Source organism: Hippopotamus amphibius, chromosome 4 (genome assembly GCF_030028045.1).
Source record: "Hippopotamus amphibius kiboko isolate mHipAmp2 chromosome 4, mHipAmp2.hap2, whole genome shotgun sequence".
In the NCBI taxonomy this organism is placed as follows: domain Eukaryota; kingdom Metazoa; phylum Chordata; class Mammalia; order Artiodactyla; family Hippopotamidae; genus Hippopotamus; species Hippopotamus amphibius.
This window is the reverse complement of record NC_080189.1, coordinates 116,241,848-116,262,847: the sequence shown is the minus strand read 5'-3', so window position 1 is coordinate 116,262,847 and position 21,000 is coordinate 116,241,848. Positions and strand designations below refer to the sequence as shown.

General features: G+C 51.5%; 1 protein-coding gene across 1 annotated transcript; it reads right to left on the bottom strand.

The window, feature by feature from the left end:
• Nucleotides 1-1,709: 1,709 nt before the first annotated feature.
• Nucleotides 1,710-20,598, bottom strand: ECHDC3 (enoyl-CoA hydratase domain containing 3). Its single transcript, XM_057732718.1, has 5 exons — nt 20,240-20,598; nt 16,147-16,268; nt 14,630-14,727; nt 10,360-10,560; nt 1,710-5,782 (listed from the first exon to the last, which is right to left on the bottom strand). Exons 1-5 carry the CDS (start codon nt 20,404-20,406, stop codon nt 5,471-5,473), a joined length of 900 nt encoding a protein of 299 aa, XP_057588701.1. The 5' UTR covers nt 20,407-20,598; the 3' UTR covers nt 1,710-5,470.
• Nucleotides 20,599-21,000: the final 402 nt, after the last annotated feature.

The following is a 21,000-nucleotide window of genomic DNA, read 5'->3' as shown; positions in this document are numbered from 1 at the left end:
AATAGACCCGGGGGGAAAAATCCATGAGGAAATTGAATCTGCTTTCATGGGAACGTGGGAACTTGTGTGTGGGGATCACCGCTGGGCTGGCCGGAGGAGGTGTGTGAGGGCTCCCTGTGTGGGGCTGGGCTGGGTGGGGTGAAGGGCACGGTGAGTGACCCTGGCAACTGTTCATCCTCCTTGAGGGACCAGGCGGGGTTGCTGAAACGGGACGCAGGGCCTTGAAGAAACTTCATGGGTGAAAACTGGGCAGACTGACTGGGTATCTTAAGGGATAATGATCAAAAGATCAGAACAATCACTTTGATGGCAGTAACAAACGAGCCGATTTTGGTTTAAACAGGCATATTAACCATTTCAATTGGGTCTGTCAAGAGCAAATCTATTAGCTGTCTTCACCCCTTGCCAACCAACCATGTATTTTCTCTCTCTGTTTTATCACCAGAAGTGTAAGCACTGGAGGCCAAAACATGCTTCAGCTCTGCTTTAAAGAGAGAAAATGGGTTTTTTGTTAACCCCTGGATCTGATTTCATCCAATGTGATTCCTGAATACTGACTTACACCGAGAGGCTAGCAACTTCCGAGGACCTGCGGAGAAAACATGGATTTAATTCATGGTCTGCTCAGCTATTTAACCTTACAAAACGGATTTAGAAGATGTGGCCGGAGGATTTTAAGAAATTTCTCATGTCTGTATCTCAAGCCCGGATGGGGCCGGGGTGGGGTGGGGTGGGGTGGGGGGAGGGACTGTGTCCTGGCCACATGGAACTGGACGCAGCAGATCCCACGCAAGGTCTGCTCTGTGCCGGGCAGCATCTGGGCTCTGAGAAAGACCACAGACGAGGACTGGTGTGGCCCGGCAGGAACGCGCACTCTTGTTGGGCGGCGGGGAGCGTGAAGCACTAGACCGCGAATGAAAATAATAATTCGGTGTGCTTCCTGCACGGTAGAAGTATCTGCAAAGTGCCGCAATGTTACCGTCACCTAAACGCCAGTAGAAGCAGCAGGGCGGCCTGGTGTAGAGGCCATGCTCAGAACTGGACCCCTGGATCTCAGACCCAGCCCTGCCCCCTCCTCGGCTGTGTGATGACAGGCAAGTCACTTCACATCTTTGTGTTTTAGTCTCTTTTCTGTAGAATGGGGTTCACAGTGCAGAGAGAATTTGTGAGGATTCAGGTATTAACATCCATAAAACGCTAACAGCGCCTGGAACAGCTATCGCTACATCAGTTGAAGCATTGATAAGCCTTAAATCACACTCCACTTTGGTCAACACTTTTTCTTTTTTCCTTTTTCTAAGTTCCTAGAAATTTCTAGAAGTGGCAAGTACCATCTCAACACAGAGTTAGGTAAGGTGAATACTGAAAGCAAGGATTTCTGAAATGTGTGAACAAAGTACTTGTAAATTGGGTCAGAGCTGAAACATTCCTGGGCAGGAAAGGGAGACTGGAAGGAAACACTGTCATGCAATCAAAAAGGACCTCAGAGGAATGTAAACCCACAACACTGGACTCACCCAGCCCCCAGCCTCACCACCCCCTCCCCTTCCTGGTGGGACGGCCGCCTCCCCTCCCCCAGGGAGCCAGAGGGGGCCGGGCCATCCCATCCTGCAGGCTCAGGATGGCCTGCCAGCTTCCCTGGGGCCTCTGTTTGGGACCTGAAAAATACATTTTGGGCTCCAGAACATGAAAGAAAAACCCTTGCGAGACTGAAATTTGATAAATTTATTAACGGTAACAGGTCAACTTCAATAAAGCTGATTTGAACTCTGGCCTCTTGATGACTGCCAGGAAAGAATAATCATTCGTTAATCAAATATTTGAAAACAACTTTAAAGCTTAGTGCAGTGGGTTTTCAGAGGACGGAGAGAGGCAAGGGGGCCCCCAGACAAAATTACGGTGATTGCCAATTTCAACAGCGCTCTGCCCCCTGTAGAGGCTTTCCAGCCGGACGTCTTTCAAAGGTTCAGGTGTGGCCCCCAAGCTCTGAGGACCTGTAAGGGAGTTCGCGTTCTCCAATGTAATCAGGTGTTTCCACTGTTCACCACTTCTCGGGAAAAAAGGTGCATCTTCTCCATCTGTAAGAGAGCATTTTCTCTGAGCAAAGCTACCTGTTTCAGGTTGTGCAGCAAGTTTCCAATCCCAGTGCTGTAGACTCTGCAATGTCAGAACCGGGAGGACAAGAGGGTCCCAGGAGGGGACCTGGGCACCGCAAGAGGCTCCATCACCTGCACGGTCACACAGCTAGACAGTCGCAATCCCGGGACTTGAACTCGGCTCTCTCTGAGGTCAAATCCGTGCTTCTCCCGGACCCCCTTGGTAAGCAACACTGTGTCGACTTAAAAAAATGCACATGAGAGCTGCGAGTTAAGTTTTATTTGGGGCAAAATGAGGCCTGCAGCCCAGCAGACAGCTTCCCAGAGAGCTCTGAGAAACTGTGCCAAAGAGGCGGAGGGGAGGATCAGTATATGTGTGATTTAGGTGAAAGGGGAAAAACATGCCATCAAGCTCATGTTGCGTACAGAAGGTTTCTGCTCGTCTCGTGCAGGCTTTTGGTAGTCATGGGAGCCGTCGTCACCATGCAGGATTTTAGTTTCTCAGGATAGGAGGAGATACAAGAATTGGGCTCATAAAGTTGGCTCCTAAAAATACCTGACTATCGAAAGACCTGTTGTGCCAGTTTTTCACAGAGCACAGAGCGCCTCATTTCAGCTCTCCACCCTGAGCACCTTTCGGGGGGTGCTGGCAGGCCGCAGCTGCCGCAGCGCCTGACTTGATCTCTGTAGAGGTAGGTGGCGAGTGCCAATGTGCCTGCCAGTTGCGTCGCCTGGGCGCTGCCATGTCTGCTTGGCTTCCTCTGAGCGCCGCAGTCGTCTGTCTCTCCAGGCTGGGACGGTGATCTTCTTGGTACGTTGGGAGGAAAAAAGTATGGTGTTGGGGGCACGGGATTCAGAGTCAGATAGATGCTGGCCTCGCCGTGGCCAGTGCCTTAACTTCTCTGAGCCTCGTACATACCAGGGGAGCAGACAGAGCTCCTTCCTGGGCCTGCCTGGCAAGAGGAAATTTACTCAGCTCAGTAAGGCTCCTGGTGGGGCCCCCCGCCATCGTTGGTGTAAAGTTAGTCATTTATTGTATTCTCGGGGGCTCAGGTGGCCTCGGGAATGTTTTCTCCCCCTGGCCGTGCAGGAACAAATGCCCCTTTCACCGACTTTCTGGCCCCTGAACCTGCTGGCGTGGGGTCTACTGGGCTGAGCTCAGCAAAGCTCCCTGAGCAGCACGTGGTACAGAGGGAAAGGTGAATGCACCAGGCTTTCCAGAAGCAATCATCGTGTGTGGTGATGAGAAAGTTTTCATTCAGCATCCCAGTGGAGGGACGCAGAGATGCAAATTCACCCCAGTTTACACTGGCCTTGGGGATGAGTTATATGGTACTGTGGTTGGGCAGACGCTTTTCCTTCTGGGTTACTTTCCGTGCCGGCGATTATTAAGATTTACAGCGAGTCCCTGAGGGCACTTCAGCTCGCAGGCTGGGAAGCCAGCCTAGAGGCCCGAGGATTTCCTGGTTGGAGGCTGTGGTGCAGCTCATACAGAAACTGGAAAGGCAACTTTTGGTCTTTGGTGGGACGTGTGTGAAGGCTTTGCTAACTTTCTTCAAAGCCCAGAGTTTATAACACCCTCTCCTCACTGTGGGGTCTGGCAGTGGCCTCACAGCCACTCCCGCGGTGGGCAAACTGGAGGGGCCCCATGGGTGGCGTTGTTTTTGAGCAGATTGTGATGGCCAGTCCTGCACAGCCTGGGCTGGAATTTCAGCCAGTTGTTTATCAGTCGTAAAAACTCCACTGGTGATTTGCCAAGAGTGAAATCCCATGTCCCCGGCACGCGGGCAAAGCCCTCCAGCAGGGGGCGTGCTCGGCCCAGCCCTGGGTTCTGGAAAGCTGCGGGGCAGGGGGCAGGTCTTCCGGCAGGCCTCCCTCCAGCCCAGGCTCCCTCATAAGCTGGGCAGCCCGGGAAAGGCATCCACGGCTTTATCGGCAGTCAGAGCCTGGGGCCCTCCCTCTCCCCGATCTCCACCACCCATCTGTAAGGAGGTGATAGTGGCCCCACTCGGCTGGGCTCTGGTGGGGACTGAATGAGGATGTACGGGGGTGCCAGTGTGTACCGGACTCCAGTGACTGGTGGCTCTGATGAGCTCTCTTCTTCTGAGGAACATTCTTAGTAACAAGCTCCTCCTTTCCAAGAAAACACTTTTTCACCTTTCTAAACTCTGGCGAAAAAGAAGGGAGGGAGGGAGGGAGGAAAGAAAAGAAAAGAAAAGCCAATCTCAGTAGAAGCCCCACTAGGGGACCTCCCTTCCATGGGCTGCTTGCCCCTGTGATTAGAATGAGAACCACCTGGTGGAGCCGCACGGTTCTCTGTCTTCGGTACTAATTACCTTTACGGCCATTCTACTCATTAGGTAAAAAAAAAACTGGCCTTAAAAAAATGATCAGCCCCAGGTGCGAGCTGGCAGACACGAGGTCTGGGACTTTTCTGGGGCCTCATTGGACCAGAAGCCAGAAAGTAAGATGTTTTGATCCTAAACCATCTCTGGGGAACTCAAATGCCTGATGCGAGTCTGGATTCTTTACCAGAAGCTGAGCACAGTTTGGAAATGTTTCCGCAGCAGGTGGTTCTTGGTGGGGAGAATGTGTGTTCTGCGTCCCTCCCTTCTCTCCCCGATGCTTTTATCCTCAGGTTCAGCCCAGCGTCCGGGCTCCCAGTATCTTGGTGGCAGGGACCTTCATTACAGAAGCACCAGGCACCCACCAGACATCTATCCCCACAGGCATCAAAGAAAGGGTTAAAATCGATTTTCTTCTCTTAGCTTACAGTCTGGTTGGGAAGATAAAATTATCAGTCTCTCTAAATAGGTAATCTTTTTTAAAAAATCCCATAAGATTATCCCAAAGCCATAGGCATGATCATTTCTCAATAGAATCAAGAAGGTTTTCAGAGTGGAGAGCATCTCGTGGGGATTTGAAATGCTTCACCTCTGGTGGGCAGCCAGCACCACCTCTGCCTTAGGGGCCCTTTCTGGTAACAGTCAGGCTGAAATCCTTCCTTCCTGCCTTAGTTTATCATCACCTTCTTCCCTGGGGGTGGGGGCGGGGGTCCCCTCACCTAAGGTCCCCAGAAGGAGCATCACACACTGGCTTCCTCACACAGCTAGCTCGGCAGAGGTGCTCACGCCCTTCTGCTCACATTAGCACCCGACTCCCCAGGCCGCCCCTGCCCCAGGGAATCGTGGCTCTTAACACAGACCACGTGCACCATTACTATTGCCAGAAAAGCAGGCTGACTGCTACAGTCACAAGGCAGCAGTGGTGGTTGGGGGTCGGAAGGTCAGGCTGGGAGTTGGGGGGGGCGGGGGGGGGGGGTCCTGAGCGCTGCCCACTGGGCTCACGGCCCCCGGTGCCTCTGATGAGGCTGCTCAGTGTGACCAGACGGGCTTCCTCTTCTGGAGGAAGGCCTTGACCCCCTCCTGGCCATCTGGCAGGCCCAGGTTGTCCACCATGGTCTGGGAGGTGAGGTGGTAGGCGGTCTTGAGGTCCTGGGCCACCTGCCTGTAGAAGGCAGCTTTGCCCAGCGACAGCACCGGCCGGCTCAGTGAGGCCACCTTCCTCGCGATCCTCATGGTCTCCTCCTCCAGCTGCTCCTCCGGCACCACCCTGCTCAGCAGCCCGTGGAGCAGGGCCTCCTGCGCAGAAATGGGCTCCCCAGTGAAGAGCATCTCTAAGGCCACCTGCGGGAGGAGACGGGGCCGTTATTAAGGCGTTGGCCATCCTGCAATCCAGTGCCGCCTGCCCCCCCCATACCGGTTCACTCTGCAGAGACCATCCGTACCTGACTCTCGGCCCAGTTACCTACTCCTCAAACACCACGTCCCCCAGCACCCGTAAGGTCTTCCGTCCCCAGACTCCAGCCGGAACAGCATCCATGAGTGCCCCGAACGGGGGTACCCTCCTCGTCTCCTTCAGGTCACGTGTCATCACTCTATTGAAACTGCAGCTCGCACCCCAGCACCATCCCCCTTTCTGGCTGCATTTTCCTCCTTTTCCCTGTCACCATGTACTATATATTTTACATATTCATTTTGTTTATTGTGTTATCTTCTCGGTTGGCATGTGAACTTCACTAGGTCAGAGACTTTCTTTTTCCTGTTCTGTTTATTTCTGTATTGCTGGCACCAGAAGAGTTCCTTGCATGTAGCAGGCAGCCTACGGGATGTTTATCGGTGGGTGATTTAAGGAACGGATGGATGGAGGCAAACAGAGGACAGGGGCGGTGATGCCCCAGTCCTGCCGAGGCCAGGTCAGAAGGTGACACGGCTTCCGCTGGCATCTTCCCTCCGGAGGCTCGGCCTTGGAGCCCAGCTGCCACGCCGTGAGGAAGCCCAAGCCACACTGAGGCTGCACGGCGTGTGCCGCTGACCAGCCCGGCCGAGGTCCTCGCCGAGAGGCGGCCTCAACAGCCAGACGCTGGGCGAGCGGGCCCTCAGATCCCTGCCCCCAGTTTGTCACGCTCCCCTTTCAACTCTTCCCAGCTGAGGCCACAGACAGAGGTAAGGCTTCCTCACTGAGCCCTGTCCAAGCAGCAGATTCACGAGTTAAACTCATTACTGTTGTTTGGAGCGGCTGAGGCGGGGGTGGTTTGTTACAGATCACTGGACCCGCCTGCGGTATCATCAGCGCTGAGGTCACGGTGTCTCAACCTCAGGGCCACTGTATGTCTTGGACCAGATAATTTTTTGTTGTGTGGGGCTGTCCTGGGCATTGTAGGATGTTTGCGGCATCCCAGGCCTCTATCGACTGGGCAGGAGGACCCCCGTCCCAACATGTGACAATCAAGGCAGTGCTAGATGTCCCCTGGGGTCCATACTGCTCCCAGTTTAGAACCACCGATTAAGGTGGTTTTTTCCATCATGAGACTAGATCGTATCAGCTGGGGACTGAGCTCTGGGGGAGGAGGAGAGGCCAGAAGGCGGGCACAGATGCCCCACAGGTACAGAGGAGCACATAGTGGACTGGCCTGGCAGCCAGGGACAAGGCGATGGCGGCCCGTTTTCCCCTCTGCACAGTTAGGGGAGAGGACTAAGTCCCAACGTTGTCCAGTTTTGGAAGTTTCAGGATGCCACATTGGAGGCAGCAGGAGCTACAGACTATTTCATAGCTGACCAGGAACAGCACTGTCACCACAAAGCATGTTTGAAGTGCCTGTTTAAATGTGGAGCTAAAAACCCGTGCTGCTGATTCAGGGCTGTTAAGTAAGACACCCCTGAAGACTCCCAGAGAGTCCCAGTGAAGGGCAGAGGCCATGGGTCCCATCTGGGGAAGGGACAAGAGAACAGGAGTCACTCCCTGTCCCCGGCACTCGTGTTCCTGGCCCGCCCGCCTTCAGCTTCCTCCCTGGTCCTGCCTAGCTCATGGTCCTCTCTGGCCTCAGCGTCCTTATCTGCCTGGTGGGGTAACGCTATCTAGCACCATATTGATTGAAAGGGGTTGTACGCACGTGGATTAGCTACTAGAGCGGCTTTCCCTGAGAAAAGAAAGCCCATTTTATGGGAAATCAGCACAACCTTTACTTGGTGTTTAAAGTTTCCCCTGGAACTTCAGATGAGAGAAGAAAATACCTCCTCTCACCCTTTTCTATAATCAACTCCTGAGTCCACCTAAGAAGGTGGTGATTTTATACTTCCTCTTCCCAGAGCATTTGCATTAAAAACAACAAAAAGCACTCGAGGCCAAGGCTGACCTTCAAGGCTGACCCCTGCTGTCTGATGTCCCCAAGTTCCAATCCCAGTTACTAACCACAAGACCTTAAGGGGGCAATTTAACCCCTCCGAGTCTGTTTCCTCATCTGAAAAAATGGGAGTAGAGACCCCCCCAACCTGCAGAATTGTGAGGACTGGAGAAAGCTGTGCGAAGCTTATACTGCGGTGCAGGGTACTCAGGAGGCCCCTAGGGAATGCAGTGCCTGTTATTAACAGGCTTCTTCCTGCTGTAAATTTGTATGAAGCTCCAATGTTGGCTTTAGGTATCAAGGCCCCTGATTATTTAAGGCAGAGGGGTCTCTGGGGCCCCTCAAGTCACAAGTAGAAGAACTAGCTGCTGGTCTCAGCATGAGGGCTGCGATGCGGGAGGATGGGGAGGGAAGGACCCCGGGGGATCACAGGTTAACTTTATCAGCTGAGAGACCTCCCCGTGGGTCCCTGAGACGCCAGCCTCCCCGTGAGCTGGGCTGTTGAACACATGCCTCTGGCGGCCACACGTGTCACGGTTAACATGCTAACATGCAGATTCTGATGCGGTGGGTCTGGGGGGTGGGCTGAGACCCCCGTTTCCCAGGCTCTCTGGTGATCTGCACACAGGCTGGGTAGCAAGGCTTTCGCTTAACATCCTCTCCATCTTGCAAGTTCTACTCTGATCTCATTAGACGATTAGGAACTCAGATTCCGCAGATGCACGGAGTTACTGTGGGAAGTGATTCACACCCAGGCTCAGTCTGGCTGGCACCCAAGGGCTCCTTGCCATGGTTTCTGGTGGACAGAAGGCAGCGTCCTCCTCATGGCTGGGCAGTGCCCCATGATGACCAGCAGAGGGCACTGGCGACCCATGCCACCTCGGACCCGGCCAGGCTGCAAAGGCATCTGCTAGCTGTGCTTCCTGGCTGGGGATGTGCACGGGGACGCAGGCCTGTCACCCACGCAGCTGGCGGCCTGTGTATGGATGCTTCCCCGTGGGCGCAGCCAAGCGCTGACGGCGGGCAGATGTGTTACGGTCAGGTTTGGATTTTTGTGAATCCCTAGTTTTCCTCCTAGAGGGTGAGATTTATGCAACATGGTTTTGAGAACTGGGCGTGCTGGGAAGTTAGGCCTGTTTTTGTCACATTTTTTGCTTCTTTCTTCTCAAAAGCGAATTTAAAGTTTGACACGTATGATCAACCTGTAAGTTTCTATGACTCAATTATAAGCCTTGATTTTAAAAGTCTGTTTTGAGAAAGAATAGATTCTTATCCAGACACCAGGGCTGATTTAAAGGTTTCAAAGGCCTCGACATGGAACCTTCTAGAATGTCAGGTGTTGACGCTTTACAGCTGCAGGTAGGCCAAGCAGACAACCACCCTTAATGTGCAGAAGGCCTGGAGATTTGATTTGCACAATTATAAGAGTTTGTTCACAAGCTCTGATAACTTTGTGATACATTTTAACCTAATGTCCTGGCACCAAGTAGGGAGTTAAGTATTTATTGAATTAATAGATAACATTTAAGGTAAATGGGTATCCTGGCAGGCTCTGGACACCCCCTGAGACTGAGGACACTGGAGCGTGCTGTTGTTCTGAGGGTCACCTTTTCCAACGTGGAGTCCAGCTGGTTTTCATAGTGTGTGTTTGTAGGTATCTGTCGTGAGAATTTTCTCATAAACATGTGTTTCTGTAAAGACTAACGAGGCACATGAAAGGCAGGCGTGTGCCCCTGAACTTGGTCCTGCGGCTTGATTTCCCTTGGGGCTCATTTTCTTTTGTGCCCCGGGCTATGAGCAACTACTGATTTTCCTAGTTGGTGCTAAAATGGATAACATATTCTAGAAAGCAGTTTAAGTTCCCCACCTGCTGTGAATCTGCCCTCTTCTTTAAAAACAGATTTCCAGCTGAGAGTGAGGATGTGTTTTTCTAAAAGGAGGAAACCAACAGTTTCCAATTGAAATGCTCAGTAAACATTCTTTGACAGCGTTATAGGAAGGAGGAAAGCTCTGCAAAGAAAGGAGACTTCCCTCGGGTTAGCAAGGACAGAACACCTCCGGCAATGCAGCTCCATCTGCGGCAGATTCTACACACCAAGTACAGCACGTTCCCGCGACCACCGCAAACCTGCCACACTCAGCATATCAGCTACTTTCCACCCGTTCTGGAACGAGATATTGTTGGCAAACAGGCAGCCAGTGACACAGTGTCCTAGCCTCTTATACTGGCATATGTCACCGTGCTATTATAGCTCATGGGCAACCTTTCTGTGCAACAAAACTGCATCTCAATTGCATTTCAAATAAAAGTGCAAAAACTGTTCACCTTTATGAAAACAAAGCAAATTCAAAAACATAACCAGCTGTGTTGAGGGGCAGGCAAGAGTGAAAAGCAGTGATTTACACGCTGACAGCCACTGGGATAACCTCCCAACAAAAGACGTTAGTACATCCGGCCTGTCCTGCTTTGGGCAGAATGTCCTGAATCACACTGTACTTTCCACCAGAAAGTTCTGGGACTGACCCTCACAGGCACTGGAGGCTCACAGCTTAGCGAGGGGGTGCAGGGAGTTCAGTTACCTTTCTCGGCACAGCTCTCCCCAGGGCCACCCCGGGGGTGGAGCAGAAGAGCCCGATGTTCACACCTGGCGTGGCAAAGGAGGACTTGTCGCTTGCCACGGCAATGTCACAGCTGGCAACCAGCTGACACCCGGCGGCAGTGGCCAAGCCGTTCACCATGGCGATGACGGGGACCGGGAGGCTCTGGATCAGCATCATGACCTGCGGAGCGAGCACACCTGCTTCACCTGCATTCGAGAGTGAGGGGGACACTAATATGTGACGTTACTGTTCTCAGAGCCCTTCTCATATGCATCAGTGTAGCAGATCCTACGACAAGAGGGTAGAGGAAGTCACACAGAGAAGATCTTGCCTTACACATCGACTGTGAACCAGACTGTATGAATTGATCTTCCTGAGATCCAGGAGGAAGGAACCAGGACACCAAGGCTCACGGGGGAGGTGACTCCCTAAGGCCACCAGATCCACGAGGGGGGCTGTGGGTTCTGAGCCCCCCTGGTCTGTCCCCCAGCACGACTTCTGTCCCCTTTACTGCTCCCCTAGCAACCTCACTGGAGAAGAGGGCTGACTTTGACCTCTGGGGAGCAAGCAGTTCTGTTCCAACGGTGTCTGCGTGGAGCTCTTATGTTAAAAGTCTGAAACCAGTGGGAAAGGGTCTGGGAGGCAATTTCCTTAGTAATCACTTCTCCAGTTGCCACCATGATACTGTCTCAATTTTATTAAGATGGTGGGGAACACTCCGCTGTCATCAAAATAAAATTCCAAAGTGCCGCTGGCATGGAGAGGGGAGCCAGAAACTGGCTCATGTGAGACCCCTCACCCAAATCCCCAGAACTTTAACTTATTTTTGCAGCTTATGAAAAAGCTTGGCTCATTTCTCTGTTTTCCCCCTGACACGCTAAACAGATTGTGTTGCTATGGTAACTTCAGTGTATAAATGTTTGCCCTTCGACCTTGGCAGGAGGGAGAGGAGGAGGGGACCTGGGCTCTTCCCACGCGGCCACTCCAAGGAAAACAGCCTTTACAGATTCCAAGATTTTGCCTAAGGGACTCACCTTTTGTGTTTATGACCATTTGGTGCTTGTCAGCTTTATTATAAAATGACCGATTCTATATTTAAGAATATATCACATTCTTGACCTTTTTGGGGGGAGTTACCTTTTGAGAATCTGATAAATGCTAATGACCCTCCCCCAGAGGAACGCACATGTATGTACCCAGACCCCAAACTGCTGGCGGGTTCAGGGGATTCATGCACGTTAGGTGAAGATGGGGACGGTGAGGGGAGGCGCTGCTGCTCAGTGGACCATAGTAGCAAGAAGGCCTGACTGCAGAGACAGAAAAGAACTGTTTTAGCTCTGAGTGTCATCCACCACCTGATCAGCTGAAGCTATGAAGAGTCAGCTGGACACAGTCTGTCTCCTGCCTGTCGCCTAGGAAGGGCTGAGACTCCACACAAGCTGGTGGGAGATACTTGGGCAATCCAGTAGATCACCAACATTAAAAACATCCTACCCTCAATCTAGGAGTTCTGTTTCTGAGAAATAATCTGAAACAGGGCAAAAATCTGTCTGGACAAAGATGTTCACTGAATTATTATTTTATAATAGTAAAGACTATAAATAATAGAAATGTACAAAAATAAGTCAATGGCTCTACCAACGAAACTGTGTCCACGCAATGGAGTGCTGCAATCTCATGACACTTATTCTCATTGTTGCTGAGAGAAATATCAGCCTGGTGGTCTGGAGCGAGCCTTCTGGGGGCTGACACCTCATCTATCACTTAACTTGCTGCCTATCCCTCAGCCTTCACATCTGTAAAATGGGTATAATTATAGTACCAACCTTACAGAACATGAGATTATATAAATTAACATGTCTAAAGTTCTCAAAATAACACCCAGTACGCATTCAATGCTGTGACATTATACAGTTTATACTGTATAATCGCACCCACATATGGTCATTCAGACAAACAAATAGGTACACGTGGGAAAGGATGAAAAAGAAATACAGCAAAATATTCATTACAGTTCTCTCTGGGTGGTATGATCATGAGTGTAGTATCAGTCATTTATTTTTCTTCCTTTTGTTCTTCTAGGTTTTATAATTAAAAAAATATTTCAAATAAGGTTAGAGAGCAACTCAGGAAGGACAGAGGGCACCTGGCTACTATACCAGCTGGGTAACCCACCCCTTGATCGTCAAGAATGATTATTCCTCCTATTTTGCCTCCTGAATTCAGTACTTGTTTTGGCCCTGCCTACTCCAAAATGGGACATAAACTTCACTCTGCCCCAGCTTCACTGAATAACACCACGGAGGGTTCCACGCTCGTTCCCAAAGCAAGCGGCCCTGTTCCTTTGTCACGTCAGTGGTGGGTGTGAGGAGGAGGGAAGACTCTTCCCGGCCCAGGGTTTCCACCGTTAAACTTGAACAGGACGAAAGAAGAGAGAGAGGGCGGGCCTCCCGTGAGAGCCCCTGCATCAGCCTGCGGAAGGTGACGTTCACGCTTCCCTGACCAGGTGTTTCTTCTCAGTCTCAACCTGCCCCATTCCTGACTTGTAAATAACTAACTATCATGCGGCACGTGTGGTCTGTGACAAATCTGCTACAGAATTAGGTGCGGAGCCAATCAGAACATCTTCCTCTCTACCAGCACCTGTTCTCAGGCATGAACCAAACCAGGGGCACCTTGCTCACTCTGCCCCAACCTGCCTGCTGGTTACACTTGCAAACAGAGATCCTGCACAAGTTCATGGCACTCAGATTTATCCAGGGCAATTTGATTTTCTTAGAAAAAGTATTAAAGAACTCAATGTACTTTCACTCCTATTTGACTACATTAGGGTGAGGCCCTGTCTGTATCTTTTTTCAGTGAGTCGGACGCATCTGCAGGTTAGAAGCTTCCAGAAAACCTGGCCTTTGTCCTCTGAAGAAGCTCAGCTCCCCTGTAGCCCTTTGCTAACGCTTTAGATCTCAGTTCATGAAGGTACCAAAGCAGAGTGACAAAAGCAGGCCTTTTAGGGAGGATGGAAGGGCTCCACTGGTTCTTTTTGATGATTTTCTCTTTTGACAAAAATATTCCCTATTAGTAGAAAAATAACTTTTTAAAGCACCAAATCCTGGCAAACACACAGCAGAATGTCCCATAAACATCATTAATGTGAAACAAAAGACCAGAGTCTTGGCTCTGACTTGCTTCCACCTCCATGATGTCAAGTTAATCACTTTTCTGGTTTGTCCTTCCACGAAATGAGAAACTATAATCTGATCTCCTATGGGGTTTCTGGAAGGGCAAGGAAAACAAGAACGAATCCCAGTCACCTTCCCATTCCCCTCTCTGATGCTCACTTCTGTCTTATCTACACTGAAGGTATCCTTAAATATTTGTTGAATTGTTAATAACATTAATAACCAAAGAGATGAATAAGTCAATGTATGAAGGAGAAATTAGGTGAAGTAATCTTACGGTCAGGTTATAGAAACTGCTTTATACATCTTCCTTCTCAACTAGGTTTCCAGTTTCAGGTTGGCTGGGAACTCTTTTTTTCTTTCTAGTTCCCTCAGTATCTTGCAAGTATGCATGTAGCAGGTGCTCAACAGATGCTCATTAAATGAACAATGTGTTACATAAAGTCCGATTCTATATTTTTGATTATCCAGGCTGATTTGATACATTTATAAGTCATCCCCAACTTTTGTTCTTCCTCCTCTATACCTGTTGTAAATTTCCCTCCTTAATGAGGTTAGAGAGACAGGAAAGGGAGAAGAGGTAAAAATGAGGAGGTTAATTTTCCTACTTGGAGAGAGTGATTATAAGGTTAGTGAAAGAAGGGTTTGGAAATAATTTTAAAAACCATTATTGTTATGAATGCTCTCTCTTTCCCATGAACAGGGTTGTTTTAGTTTAAATTTTAAAAAATTTTAATAATCTTAGATTCTTTCTCTCTAAGGATGTACATTTCTGCCCTTTACCTCTTACTTAAGACATGGATACCAAGACATACCCCCAGAAGGCAGAGATGGCAGCTCTGAGTACCAGCATGTTTTCCTTTCTTTGGCCTACGGCGAGATCAAAAGCCAACCACAGTCACTTCTGAAAAGTCTAAACCAAATCGTTGCTTGGATGAGGGTTCGCCAGTGACCGTAGAGGCAGTGGTGATGTCTCATTGCTTAAGACCTCATCTGTAAACTAGGAGCCTGATTCAATATTTAATACAGTTATCACTGTCAGGCTTGCAGTGTCGACCGTCACCCTGGCTTACCTCAGAACAGGTTTGGAATACTTCAGCGTGATAATCTGGGCTGTGCTCATCCGTCAGTTCCTTTAAATCATGCCCAGAAGAAAATACAGGCCCCTCAGCTGCAGTGATTCCAGTGGAGGAAAGAAAAGGAAAAGATGTAGATAATCAGAGCTGAGACATTCACTTACTTGTCTACTGAATAACTTCAGTATCAATGCTGTGGACACTTAGAGAAAGTTAATGGCCTGATTTTGATAAGAATAGTTCCAGTCAGCCTGAAAAGCTACAGCCAGTATTTTGTGATGACAGTGCAGGGTGAGGTGTCTGTCCTCTAAAAGGTCCCAAGTGGAAACCAGTGAAAACTCGCAGTTACAAAAAGGAGAAGGCTCAGTGACCAAGGCGAGGCTACTCTTTTCAGAGTTGTCCCTTTGGTCTCACACTTTTTGTTTTTGGACTTGGTCTGGCCTGAGGGTACCAACTCACCCAGGGCTATGTAAACCCACCAGGTCTTCAGCAGTGTCCCTGTTATTTAGTCTACAGACAGCAGCCACCCCTGGGGCTGGAATCAGGAAGGTCAGAGTGTAAAGAGAATCCCTGTATATTATAAACAAGGGACCTGAGGAGGTGGTTTTATTGTCATTGTCATTAACCACAACAACAAAATGTAATTCCACTGGTAAGCTGGTAACACTTCGTATTTCCTCTTGTTGTGGCGGTTCTGATGGGCAGTACCATTCCCTTTAAGCAAGTGAGGAACTGGTGTCGTCTGGAAGTGAACTGCCTTCGCTGCATCCAGGTTACACCCCCTGACCTCAAGCAGTTCTATGTCTTTTCTGTTTGCCACATAAAACAGTTGAAAATGTATATTCAATCATTGATAAGAAGGTCACATTCTCCAGAAACACTGATCCTTAATTAAAAAAAAAAAAAAAGCATCACAGAGCATCATCTGTATTACTTGTCTGTGGATGCTTTAAAATAGTGACATTGCTATTATTTATACCACCACCACCACCATCACTAGATAATTTGGTAAAAATTCTTACTGGAAAAAGAGCAAGGAAAGAATTGGGCAAAATATGGCACTCTTTCTGGCACCGTTGAAGAAGACTGAACATCTCAGTTGGGAGCCTGGTAAGAACGGAGAGACAAACCGATCGAGTGTCCAAGCAGCCTGGTCCTAGCGGACTAGGCAGTCTACCAAGAGGATTGGTGATTAAACCCATCGTATAAGGTCCATGAGAAAATCGATTCTCTGATTTTGATGGGAAAACCAGCATAGCCACGTGTGGCAATGTTTAGTATCCAACAGAAAGGAAAGGACATATTTTCACTGCACAGTGACCTTTGCCATAATTTCCACAGTTAATAATGTCAGGACCAAGGTGCCCACTACACGTTTTCCATAATTCATTTCTTGTAAAGGAGCTTCAAAACAATTCCCCCATTAAAGGAGGGAATGCCCCAGTTAACCAAAGACCTTTGAGACACCTCTTCTGGGTTCTGCAGAACACTGAGGATGGACATCTGACCAATACCTGAAATAATAATGACCTTCAGATCTTGATTTTCGGCTTCATGAAGAATGTCGCTTTGCAGAGATCTCAGCATTGCCAGTGACAGGGCGTTTCTTCTCTTTGGATCGCTCAAGACAATGCTCCTGCGAAGAACATTTTATAATTACTGGGTCGTGCACCAGTCAAAACAAATGAGGACCCCTGCGATTCCTTTCTACTTTGGGAGCTATTTTTAAAACCCCAGAAAATAGAACTGTGGGCGCTCAAAGGCCATTGAGAGAGTTTGTCAGCTCTCTGGGGTGACAGCTATGTCAAAACAAGGGGACCACCTGAAATGTGGGTGGGGTTTTCTCCCCCTTCCCTTGATTTGTTTCTCTTTTTGTCCAAGTTTGCTGTCAGAACCATTACTGCCACCTCCACAGAAAGGGCAGGACACAGCAGTTCCAAAATGATCGCCACACAGACCAAGTGGCTGTGAGGTTTGTAAGACAGCAGCGGGGGCCAGAGGAGTCAGACACACAGTGCGACCTTCAACTTCTTTCCATTGTTCTCCAGAAAGAATAGGTTAGAAAAGGAGCCAAGAACGAAAATACACCCCCAGTTCTCCTCCCACCCACCCCACGGAAGGAGCAGCCCAGGTGCAGGTGCTAATATGCGTATCTGACAGCACTGCCCCACCTCTTCTACAGTGACATCCTGTAATTCAGCAAAATCATTCCCGCTGTCTGAGAATGGGGTGATACGTGAAGAACTGTACAGTAAGAGGGCCTTCTGGCCATATCATCCCCTAAAAGCTGGCGTCCAAAGGCGAACTCGCTGTTTTAAGTTACCCTACGTGCTGGTGAGAATAACCTGGAATGTCATCTTATTGCCTGTACACAGACGTGTCTCCTTTTTGCTCTTATACGGAACGGGCAACCAGCCAGACACCAGATGAGTGTTGTGTATTTTCTGTCTGTTTCCCATCCGTCTCCGCCCGCGTTTTCTGCCTTCCTTATTTTTTTTTGCATCTGATATTTACACTGCTGTGTGTCAACTTGGACCCTCCATAATTAGCCTCTGTGCCACAGTTTTCTGGGAAACCACTTTGATGACTGAATTTATTTCGGTGCCTTAAGAATGACCCTTTTCTTCGGAATGCCACGTCAGTTTTGCTGCCGTCTTCAGGTGGCTGTGATAGCCGTCGTTTGGTTTCTCATCAACATGCCTCTCCTGAGTACAAAAGTGACGCGTAGCTGGTATGCTGATAGCCCGGAAGTCTCTATTTTGGGGCTGGTGGAGAGAGACTGCTGATAAACCTTCCAATAAAATAATGAGTGTGCTCGCTGTAAAAACCTTAAAAGCTGCCACCCATCAGTGACATATGCTTCAATTAAATTCTAAGGCCACAGGCAAAACTGTGTAAAAAGATGCCAGCCCTCAAATGCCCTAGATTTGTCGTGTGTCCCATTAAAGCTGTGGCCCGAGTGTCACACATCCAGAGTGCTCTGAATTGCGAGTTCACTCTTCTGCCCAGTGTCACCAGGCTTCTGTGCCTGCCACTCCACTAAAGCTGTTGCCACCGAGAAACTCCTAATTGCCGGAACCAAACCCGGTGGCTGCTGTGATCACGCTCGCCTTCTGGAAGCACGTTACTCCTCTCCCGAACTTTGGGTGCTTCCCTGGCTGCTCCTTCTTGACTTCTGTGATGGGCTCCTAGCCGTCTGCTCACCCCCAAATGCCACAATCCTCAGAGTTCCCTCTTTTGCCCTCTTCTTGTTCCAGTACACTCCTCCCAGGCAACTTCACCGTGGCCTTGGCATCAGCTACCACCTCTGTGCTGACCGTGCCCAATCTCTGCCCCACTTCAAACCTCTCTCTGAGCTCCAGACCCTCAAGTTCACCCGTGTGCCTTCTGGACTCCTCCACCAAGGTGCCCCTTGGGCATCTTCCCCCAGTGCCCAAACCAGCCCCTCCCTCTTTGCTTATCTGAGAAAGCCACCCTGGATTGCGGTTCAACTGGTTTTTGAGACCTGATGGCTCCGTTCCTCATTCCACGGGATATCAAACCTGGTGGGTAATACCTCTGCAGAATCTCGCCGGTCTGGATTCCCCCAGTGGCTACCTTGGTCCAGAACATGGAATGTCTTACACCTAGAGTTTAACACTACCCCTCCTGAGAGGGGATCTCTCTAAGAGTGAGATCACCACCAGGGCAGGTGATAAAAGAGTAAACTTCCAATTCATGAGTCAAGAGATAGTCCCTGTGGATGCCGCAGTGAGCTGTCTGAAGGCCATCCTATCGTCATAAAGCACCTGAAGGTCCGTGAGGGGAGACACTGCCAGGTTCCCATACAGAAGAGACACTCAACACGTATCTATTGACTGAATTCATGACCAAAAAGAGCATTTCTGTTTCATGGCCAGTTCCACCAACTGCTGTGGAGTTTCACCTCGTCTGGTTTCTTGGCATCTCTTTTAAACCTAAGTGTCAAGTACCCTGAGGTGGCACAGCAGGAGTGGGGACAACTCTGGAGGCGGATGGGCCTTTCTCTGACTCCTGGGAATCCTACCTCCTGGCCACGTGGCCTCGAACAGGCTGTCACCTCTATGAACTCGTTTCCTTGCTCTCAAGGGGGATAACATTATCTACATGGCAGTAAGGGTTAGGGGTAAGGAGTGTGCAGCGCAGAGCACAGTTTACCCGGCTCTGAGCTGGCCCTCACTACACGGCAGTACTGTCACAAGAGGAGCAGCTTGGAAAAGGGACACTTGAGTGAGCTGCTCCAGCTCACCCACAGTGCCTGACATGGGGCTGCTTTAGTGCCGGCCTCCGGCCTCCTTCCTACTCAGCCACTCCCAGCATGTATGATAGGTTGTTCCCACCATCCCCCTTTCTGATTCATGTGTAACTCTGGAGAATCAATGAGATCTTCTGTTGCCTGGCTGCCGTGCCAAATGAGCCAGATTTGCAGAAACAGAAGTGCCCTTGAAAGCAGGCAAGAAGGGCCCCTGCCTGGGCCCTGCACTGTGGAGAGCCTGCTGGGGACTTCTTCCAGCAGCTCCCCTCCAGGCGAGCAAGGAGTCCACTGGGAAGCTGGGGTGTGCCCACCTGGAAGTCACCATCCTCCTCCACACCCCGCTGCAGTCACCTGAAGCCGTGGAATTCCCTGGCTCTGCAGTGGGCACCCTTAGGCCCACGGGGTGGCTGCGAGCAGCTGTCTGTGGGGGTGAAGGATTAGACAGACTGTGTGCACGTGCTGCACGGGCTGCCTGCAGGGCTGTGTGCCAAGCCTGTGGCAGAGCGGCGGAGGGAGGGGTGCAGAGGTGGGGGTGGGGGCCCCGCGCAGAGTGGGAAGGAAGGAGCAAAGCTGCAGGCCAGCAGCTGGCTCTCTCCTGCTTTGGGGGAGCTCCTAAGAGCCTGGGAATTGTAAATTCACACACAGCCTTCCAGGTCTTAGGAAGGCCTACTTATCAGGGGAGGAGAAGAAAACACATTTCGCAGGTAGCTTGATTCCTGACATCTAAATACTCAGACATGCTACCTAGGCCTCCCTCTGCACGGCTGCCCGGCCAGGCAAACGTCAGGGTGAGGCCTGGAGGGGGCTGGGGCCTTCTACCTTTACCACTCCACCGTCCACTTTCAAGTTTGTGCCCAGGTATGCTTTGTAAAACGGTTTTAGGCTTGTTGAGCCGAAGGGCAGAGCTCAGTACCGTGTGTCCTTCGTCCTATTTATTTACCCGCGCCCACGTGGGCACTTCTGGATGAGGGCCAAGGAGCAGATCAGCTATGCCTGACCTCGCCTCGGAGCCACGTCAAGTTTGTGATGCACGGAACCCTCTACTGAAGAGCTTCCTGTGGCGCCTGCAGCAAGGCTGCCCACCCGAAGCCCAAGCGCAACGTCGACGCGGCCTACGGTTTAGGGACAGTGCTGGCGCCCTCCCAGGACCGATCGGCTGCGATGGATAAACTGGGCTCCGGGGCGGGCTGAGCTGACCTCCGACCGAGCCTCGCGGGACTCCGCGGGGAGGGGGAGGGGGAGGGAGCGCGGCCGGCAGCCCGGCCTCCCCCGCCCCCCTCTCCTCCCGGGTCCCGCCGGCCACCCCCCTGGGCACAGCCCCGCGGGCCGCTGACCTGATGCCGTCCCGCTGCCGCGCGCTGGTGGGTCGCGGCCCCGGCTCCGGCCGCCCGACCCCGGCCGGCCCCCCGCTGCAGAAGCCGGCGGTGAGCGGAGCCCACGGGCCGCGCCGGAGCCAGCCCGACCCCTTGGCCCCCAAGGCCCGCAGGCCGGCGGCGGCCATGGCGGCCAGAGACGCGCCGGGCTCGGACGCTGCTGAGCTCGACGCCGAGGACCGCGGGCTCTGGGCGCTCCGAGGGGCGCAGGTGCGGGCCGGGAAGCTGCGCTTCGACGGCTCCTGGCCGTGGGCAACACGGGGTCACGGATCCCACGCCCAAGCCTCGACCGGACTCTTCCCCCAGGCCGGGCGCCGAGTCCTCCCGCCCCGCCCTGCCGCTCCGCCCCTCGTAACCCCGTCCCTGGGTCCCCGCCCACCCTTGCTCCGCCCCTGCCCCGCCCCCTGGTTCCCGACACCGCCTCTGACTCCTCGCCCCGCCCCGCCCCGCCCCCTGGATCCCGACACCGCCTCTGGCTCCGCCCTACGCACCGCCCCGCCCCCGGGTCCCTGGCGCCCGGCCCCCGGCCCGCCGCCCCGCCCCGGAGGACTTGAGGGGTGGGGCCTGGGGTGAGCAACTCTAAACCTGCGCGCGCGCTCTGAGGATTTTTCCCCCTTGCAAGGCCAGATGAAAGGGTATACGGGAGGCGAAGAGTGGGTTGGCGTGTTCCTTTTTTGCTACAACACCAAGAACGTAGTGGTTTGCCTAGATTAGAAGAAAAA

Coding starts and splice junctions, on each gene's coding strand:
- ECHDC3 (XM_057732718.1), bottom strand. CDS start 20,406: ATGGCCGCCGCCGGCCTGCGGGCCTTGGGGGCCAAGGGGTCGGGCTGG. Junction 16,269..20,239: donor CGGCAGCGGGACGGCATCAG/GTCAGCGGCCCG, acceptor TGTTCTTCGCAG/GAGCATTGTCTTGAGCGATC. Junction 10,561..14,629: donor TATTCCAAACCTGTTCTGAG/GTAAGCCAGGGT, acceptor CTCGCTCCGCAG/GTCATGATGCTGATCCAGAG.